Source organism: Homalodisca vitripennis, chromosome X, assembly GCF_021130785.1.
Source record: "Homalodisca vitripennis isolate AUS2020 chromosome X, UT_GWSS_2.1, whole genome shotgun sequence".
NCBI lineage: Eukaryota > Metazoa > Arthropoda > Insecta > Hemiptera > Cicadellidae > Homalodisca > Homalodisca vitripennis.
In genome coordinates, this window is record NC_060215.1 from 32,824,317 (window position 1) to 32,832,971 (window position 8,655).

The window sequence follows — 8,655 nt, forward strand, 5'->3', positions numbered from 1 at the left end:
ACAGTCTGTTTGACAATTTTCTAATTGCATTCTACACAAACTTAATCATAATAAATTGTTTTTATAATACAAAATACAGAATATTATTATTAGAGAAACAGCAATAAAGTAATAGAAGTAGTAGTTCAATACTATAATCTTCTTAAAAATTGTTATTTGCTATATATACATATGTACAATAAATACATAAATAAATTGGCACAATAAATGTTGTATCCAATGAGTTAATGAATTCAAATTTTCTTTGCACCAGTCATATTCAGTCTTGTCTAGTCTGATTTACTGGCACTGTGCTGTTTTTTCTCTAAAACAAACCCACCATACATATATATATTTTTTGTATAAATAAGTATATATTTATACAAACTGTCATATTTATTTTAAATATTTTGTATGTACGCACTAAAAAAATGTAAGAATTATCTTTATAATAGTACAACAAATAATAGAAAATGCACAAAGAGAGAATTATAAAACTAAAATTATTGATTTTAAACTAAAATATACTTTTAATAGTTGAATTTTATTGTTTCAGCTTCATCAGTTTGTGTCAATACTAGAAGAATATCACAAAGAAAATATACAAAATCCAAAACAAGTTCTTTACAAGTATGGGGATTTTGAAGATGGTGTATACATTGTTAAGTCAACATTTGCGATTGGTGTAAGTTGGAATTGTGTATTTAAATTTTATGATGTATTCTAGTGTATTGTTTGGGAGAATAACAAGGTTTAAATGAGCTGCAAAAAGGTAGTGAGTAGTATTTCACCATAATGACTCTGCAGTGCTACTATCAGCACTCAGTGCATGCACACTTGTTTCTTTAGTCTCTATAAGGAGAACGCAATGCTGCCAACTAGGACCATTTCCGAATGTGGTGGTGTAAAGTCATTCACAATTAGGAAAAGTTGGTTTTCGTATGCTGTGAGGTTTTTAGGTTTTCATTGTTTCTTCTTCATGGGTTTGTGTTCTCCTAATAGAGACCTTTAATTCAATTTACAACTCAACCTATGCTCTTATTTAAGATTTTCTTCTGACTTCTTGTGGACCATCCCCAGTATGATCGAAAAATTTATATTTGCTTAAAAAGTAAATTGTTGGGAATAGTACTTATGTGTAAAGTTTCGCTGCTTTATCTGCAATAGTTCATAAAATAAAATGCTGTTTCCGGACTTTTTGTAGACCCTGTATGTTAAAGCACTCCCCATTGAAGTAATTACTTTCAACTTCATGTGTTAACGGTATTATAACACACAACTGCGGCTGTTGTGTCAGGCCATGGCCGAAATTTGAGTTTGCAGGTAGTTACCTCTGTATACAGGGTTTGTCCGGAAAGTAATAGGACTGAGTCGATTTAAAAAAATGTATTGAACAAATCTTTACAATTCTTTGAAAACGTTCAAAATAGGTTCCTTCTGCGTCGATGCAGCGGTGCCAGCGCGATTTCCAAGCATTGAAGGCGTCACAGAAGGCATTCTCCGGAATAGCCTTGAGACCCGCGGTGCATGCTGCTTGGATCCCCTCTGTTGTCTCAAAATGCTTGCCTTTCAATGGCCTTTTCAGGCGAGGAAACAAAAAAAAGTCCGGGGGGCCACATATGGGCTGTAGGGCGGCTGTGGAAGAGTTGGGATGCCGGCCTTGGTCAGGTAGCTGTTCACAAGAAAGGCGGTGTGAGCCGCAATTTCTGGTCGTCAGTGACCACTTTTGGGACCATCTTCACACACACAATGCGCATGTTCAAATGCTCCGTCACAATGTCAGGATCCACAGATTTCGGTAAATTTAACATCTGGGCAATTAAACGAATACTTAGTCGACGGTCTGAGTTCAAAAACTTTGCGAAACACGAGTCACATTGTTGGTGTTTGTCGAAGTCAAAGGTCTTCCTGCACGGGTCTTCATCAGCGACCTCTTCCCGGCCCTCCAAAAAGGCCTGGTGCCACCGAAACACACCACTTCTTGCTAAAGCAACATCTGGGTAAGCCTGCTTGATTATATCAAATGTCTTTGTCGCAGATTTACCGAGTTTCACACTGGATGTAAACGCGAACCTCTGCTCTAACGAACGCTGCATTTTCGGCTTGCACCACTCACATAAACACGTCACGCAAAAATGTCTGTTTCAGGTGCTCGGAGACAACTGACCAGCCGTTTGTTCTTTAGCTAGGAACGCCCTCTACCGAATCCAGTCGGTGCGCGCTCGCTCCGAAGTACAATCTCGGCAAAAGAAAATCAGTCCTATTATTTTCCGGACAAACCCTGTATATATATAAAAACAGGATACTAGTTCTGTGCCAGCTGCGTAAAGAGTGTTAAGTCCAAAATTGGTCAAAATGAGTTATTGCTACACCCCGCATGCAGAACAATGATATCTACGTTTGTGTATAGGGTGATAAGTCCAATTTCACATAATAAACAAGTTATTCACTTGTGCGCCAATGGTATAAGTAAAAAGTGAACAATATTGATTGTGTGTAAAGTGTGTTTAGTCCATGGTCACATTTTACTCAAACTATACTGCTTAAGGTCTATTTGTGTTTAGTGTGTTAAGTCCAAGCAATTTGTGACTTAACGCACTATTCACTAATTTATTTATTAAGTTAACACACTTTACACTGTTTAAAGCCTGATTTGACTACTTTAGTTTTCAGTAGTTGTATTTGACCATACTCTGGAAAACAAGCACATAATAATCATCATAACCTGATAGTTTGTTGGTTAATGTAAAGTGTAGTGTACAAGTTAGTTTACCATCATGTCATCAAGATCTAAGCGGATTTTGGAAATGTGTGGTGCAGGTAAAAGCACAGATTTTTCTTCGGAAGATGAAAAAGGGGCGTATTTAAAAAAAAAATTGTCATCTTGAAGATGCAGAGTTTGCATATGAATCTAAAAAGTTAGATAAAGAAAAATCAAATGTTGACCATACCATTAAAAACAGTGACATTCGATTTGCAGCAATGCCTGCCAACTCCTCTAGTTCACAATTCTGTGGCTTTCTATATAAACGCCAACTTTGGACTTTCAACCTAACAGTCTACGACTGCACTGAAGGCTTAACTTACTGCTACCTTTGGCATGAAGGTATAGCTGGTAGAGGTGCCAATGAAGTGGGTTCATTTATATATTCGTTCATTTCGGAAGCTACAAAACCTGATGCGACATGTTTGACAATGTACACAGATACATGTGGGAGCCAGAACAAAAACACACACATAGCTGCTATGTGTATGGTGACCCTACAGAATTCGCCAGGACTAAATGAAATCAACCATAAATGTTTGATACCTGGGCATACGCACAAGGAGTGTGATACATCTCACGCTCTAATTGAAAAACGTAAAAAAACCTTTCACAGAAACATTAACCACCCCCACGATTGGAGCCAGCTTATACGAAGTACCGGATCAAAGCATCCTTTTATTGTAATGAAGAACTTGAAGACTTTTTTGACTTTGCTAAGCTTTTCAAAAGTGATCTCCAGCAGCGCAAGCAAGATGTTGTAGGAAACAGTTTCAATTGGAGGAAATGAGCAGTGGTTGAAGTACCTAAAAAGTGAACCTGGGAATCATTTTTCTACAAAACTTCATTGGACCCCAATCAATCATTTCAATGTATAAGTTTTAAAAGTAGATGTAATGAAACCACTTTTGCAATGACCCCTAGTCTACGTTACAAGGGCCAAAACCCTATCCCTGAAAACAAAAAGAAAGACCTCCTTGACCTATTACCTTTTATTTTACCTGTGTTTCACCAATTTTATAAAGACCTGAAGACTTCACAGGAAGCAAAGGATACCTATCCAGATGACATTCCAAATGAAGAAACTGAAGAGGCAGTACCATTAGTTGTAAAAAGGAGGAACGCACAAAATCCAAAAAAGAAGAAAACATGTAATAAAACGAAAAGAAATAAATATAAAAACAATCCGCCAAAGGAAAGGGTTTAATAGACATTTTCAAAAAATAAATAATTTTTTGAATATTAATAATTCACTGCTCTGTAAGATTTAGAGAATTGTTAACTTTTTTACAGCTATTCCGAAACACAAAAAATTAAATTTTGTCAATTTACCAATATGTTTGCCAGAGTAAAACTTTTGTGTTTGTATAAATATTTAATCTAGCCTTTGACTTAATTAAACAATAAACTACTTAAAGTTTGTTTTTTTAACCCTACAAACAATTTAAATATTTAAAGACAGTGTAATAAAAGTTTACTGTTTCAAATCGCAGCTTTCTTCTAGTATAAAATAAGTTAAGTCCATGCAATTAGTGTAAACCGTGTTAAGTCCAAGTCAAAAAAAGTTTTACATTTTTTTCTAATAAAAGAAAATATTGTTACGTTATTTTGAAGTATAGTACCTTTTAAGGTAATACACAAACTAATATTTTAAGGAAAATAGGAGGTCTGTAGGAGTAAAATGTCCACATACTATTAAAAAGTGTAGGTTTCAGATTTACTGAAAACTTCAAACGTGAATATCTCAAAACTATGTTTTTTGACTTAACACTCTTTACGCAGCTGGCACAGAGTTAATGTATAGGATATATACTTAATTTTCATTATTAAAAGAGCAAATTATAGTGCGCTAAAATGAAAGTTAAAACTACAGTTGTATCTTGAGATGCAAACTTATTGTTTTTAAAAATAGTACCATTTTTAAATTACAAGAGAAGGGATTCACCTTTCTCTCAAGAGTTGTGTAAACCACTATAACCATTTTTGTACGAGTATGAATCATTGCAGGCAGAATCAGTGAGTTTAATATATCCATATACAACTGCTGCAGACTACACGGAATTTTCAAAAGTATTGAGTGAAACAACCAGAATTCCCTGGACAGAGAAATTTATGTTTGAGGTTACGGCAAGACGACTAATGCCAACGATACAGCAAGTTTCTGCTGCCAAAGGATGTGATCTTGGAACGGAAGAAGGCGCTACTTTGTTCCTCCCGCCTGAAAGTGACATTGAGAACAAGTAAGTGGTCCTACATTAGTCTTACTAAATCTTGGAACATGAGCTTAGACATATATAAAACAACAATTTCGGTTATTGACCTTACCTCATTTCTTGGTTTGGTTTACCAACTCTGTTTCATTTTATTGTTTTTAGAATGCATTTAAGATTTAATTTAGTCATAGTTTACAAACATGAAATAGCAAGTTAAAGTAGTGTTTTATTTTATTTGAGATTTTAAATGTGGATTTAAAATTGAATATTAAATAATTTAACAATAAAAATGTAAATGTATGAAATTGTTGTTTTTTGTAGTTGTAGTTTACTAAAATACAAATTCAACATGAGTTTAGAAATCAGTTCAAGTAATTCAGTAAATAAATACTTTGGATTTTTCTGTTATAGAGGTTATTATAAATGATGTCCTGCAGATTTCTCCTAGATGTATATTTGTGATCTTTGAATAAACTCATGCTGCAAAAGTTAATGTTGAACTGTTCTGTTGTAGGAATTATTATGTCCTGCAGGTCGCTCCAAGATGATGTTTACTGGATGAATTTATGCTGTTGAAGTATACAAGATCCATCAAAAACAGTATCTGGATTGGCATTATTAAGAAAGAAGGATTTGATGTCTTACAATCCCTCAAAGTAGTTCCCTTCTGATGCCACACACTTTGCTCCTTGCACTGTTTACACTGCTCAAACCACGTTTTTAAAAGTTGCTTCGTAGTATTTTGTTGTAACTCCACTACATCTTGAAATTGCTTGTACCTGTAAAACCATATTTCATCACCAGTAATGATATTTTTAAGAAAGGTTACTTCAAGGTGAAAGCAATTTCAGTACAGACTTTGTAAAAACATATTTCAAACCCAAATCATCGGCCAAAAGCAACTTAACTGAATCAAAACTGATTCCTAAATTCTCATTGAATAATTTTACAGTTAATCGGTTATCTTCTGTCAATAATTCCTTCACTTTTTCATTTTTATATCAAACATTAAAATGTGATGAAGAACTCAACACGCTTAGAAATAAACTGATACTGTTACGGAACTAACCAACACAGTTCACGTTTGTTTTCATTGTCCTGTGACAGCTAAGAGATATGACACTAATTGGGATACTTTTTGAATGGACAAATACTATATATATAATTGTTCTGTTATTGTATCATGTTCTGGTAAGTTTTTATATTATAAATAATGTCCTGTGTGCAGAAGTTAATATTTAATTGTTCTATGAATGTTGAGTTAGCTCCAGTTCACCTTCCTCTTAGTGCAGCATCTGAAATCAGACGGTGTCACACTTGATTCATGGAATCTGGAGTCATGTTCATCTGAAGGGATCCAAAAAAAATTTGATGACGAAGAAGCTCAAATAAACTCTTTCCTTTGTTTAGACATCAGAGACATCTAGACTACAAAATATAGAAGTAATCTAGGTGTCTTTGATGTCAAAACAATACAAAGAGTTTGTTTTGAGCTTCCTCTTAGCCGACTTTTAAAAAAATCTCCTCAGATGATTATGACTCCAGATTCAAGAGTCAAGTATGAGGCAGCATCAGATTTCAGACATTGCACTAACAAGGTGAACTGGAGCTAAACTCAACATTCACATTGAATCAACCCTTCCCACTGTAGATACATGAATTGTTCTCTTATAAATAACGTTTTGCAGGTTGCTCCCAGTAGACGTATACTAGGAATCTTTGGATAAAACTCATGCTGCAGAAGTTAATAAATTATGTCTTGCAGGTTGCTTCCAGAAGACGTATATTTAGGATCTTTGGATGAACATCATGTTGCAGAAGTTAATGAAAACTGGCCTTTTAAGTATCCAGGATCTGAGAAGTTTGTTGCTCTGCAAATACAAAATAACTTTGGACTTGGTAATTCTGCTTTACAATTTGTTACTAACCATACACACTGAGACTGACCTAGTAAGAAACCACCTATGAATAATATGTATTTTTGGCTAGTTTCTTGAAAATCCATATTTTTGAGAATAGAAATTTCCATCTTAAAGCTTGAACTCAAAGGCAAAAGCAGTTAATTCTCCCACATTACAAACTGGTAAATGTTCCAATACTTTATAAGGACTTCACATTAGCTGGGGTTATTAATCTTAAGCAAAGGACGGTGCTGGACGAATTTGACTATGTTCCTTGGTTGATCCTCAAGCCCCACCTTCAATAATTGTGAATCTTTTAAACTGAAAAGATTATTTGTTTTTATTTTTAGTAGCTTACAATTAAATTGTATGAAAAAATACAGGATGCATCCAACTTCTATAAATATATGAAATAACATCGAAATGATAACAATAAAAATAAATTTGAAATTTATTACTGATTATGAAAATAAATAGTATGAATCACTGCAAATGATAATACCAAAGAGAAAATAGACTCTATTAATTACTGAATTATTTTATTGACAGAAAATGTTAAGTGGTTTTGATATTATTAATTATTTAGGTCTTGAATTCCATAAGATGAACGTAATTAGTGAATTTAAATATATCTACTGTAATTTTACATCACAACTTTTTCCTAATAGTTTTATTTCAATAAAGGTTTCCTCAACTACTGTCACTCTAATAAAGTTGTATGATCAATTTTCAGGCTTGTTCAGAAAAAGTGATAACAAGATGTTGAGTTCTTCAGTCAGCTTCCATTCTGGTGGAATTTTTATTTTATATTCCAACCCTAACTTTCGATCAAGAGGTTATGGAGAAGTTATCATCAGAGAAATGGCAAAAGAAATTCGTCGTCAAGGACGAATTCCATTTGGAAACATCATGACTGAAAACATTGTGTCAACAAAGTTGTTCAACAAAATGGGGTTCAAAGAGTACTACAAAAGTGTTTACCTTTTTCCCAAAAAGCTTTTTAACTTTGCTGTATTAAAACACTGAAAATGCTGTATAAAAGGCCTATTGCATCTGATCCTAACCACTACCCACCAACAACTAACATAGATTATCAGCTAGTTTTAGACATGCATAGCCTAAATCTAGATATCTGAATCTATTCTTTGTTTGAAGTTTATTTTTGATGCTGGACGGATCACCTGAATCTAAACCTCTCAATTATTTGTCAGTGATAATGTGTGGTATGTTTAATAATTTAGTGTCTTCCAGTGAACATTAACCCTATGCAACAAGCCTCCAATTGAAGGAATGTTATCTGAAATTGTACAATATATAGGTACTTATTTTCGAGAACTGGATAAGAAGGAGCGGGCCCCTCTCTATATGTAACTTCCACAGTTCTTAATTACTAGAGAGTGGGAAGAAAAAGAACAGTTGTACAAGTATCATACTGCTCCAGCAATGCATCTTCAAATAAGATGCATGTAAGAATCACTATATTTAAACTACCATTTGAATAAATAGTATAGTTACTATTAAAAAAAAAAGGTTTGAAATGGTTATAGCTCGAAAGCATCTTTTTATAGAGTTGTAGAATAAACCAGTATTGTTGAGCTCAAAAATACATCCTAGAAGACTGTTATATGTATTAACACCTCCAATGCAGCTCTACACTGAGTAATCTTGGTTACTCTCATTGTGGTTCTGTGCCATAATGCGTCTGCCGCAGTCAACTTGTTATGACACACTGTACATATAACGATTTCATGTAACCCTCTTTATGGCATACATTAAATTATTAACATGGGCTTATTCT

At 34.0% G+C, this 8,655-nt stretch overlaps 1 protein-coding gene across 1 annotated transcript; it reads left to right on the forward strand.

Moving 5' to 3' along the window:
* Positions 1-522: 522 nt before the first annotated feature.
* On the forward strand, positions 523-7,898 carry LOC124368888. Its single transcript, XM_046826388.1, has 4 exons — positions 523-664; positions 4,751-4,983; positions 6,722-6,855; positions 7,591-7,898. The coding sequence occupies exons 2-4, from the start codon at positions 4,856-4,858 to the stop codon at positions 7,881-7,883; spliced, it is 555 nt and encodes a 184-aa protein (XP_046682344.1). The 5' UTR covers positions 523-664; positions 4,751-4,855; the 3' UTR covers positions 7,884-7,898.
* The last annotated feature ends 757 nt before the right edge of the window (positions 7,899-8,655 follow it).

Coding starts and splice junctions, on each gene's coding strand:
- LOC124368888 (XM_046826388.1), top strand. CDS start 4,856: ATGTTTGAGGTTACGGCAAGACGACTAATGCCAACGATACAGCAAGTT. Junction 4,984..6,721: donor GAAAGTGACATTGAGAACAA/GTAAGTGGTCCT, acceptor TATGTCTTGCAG/GTTGCTTCCAGAAGACGTAT. Junction 6,856..7,590: donor ACAAAATAACTTTGGACTTG/GTAATTCTGCTT, acceptor ATCAATTTTCAG/GCTTGTTCAGAAAAAGTGAT.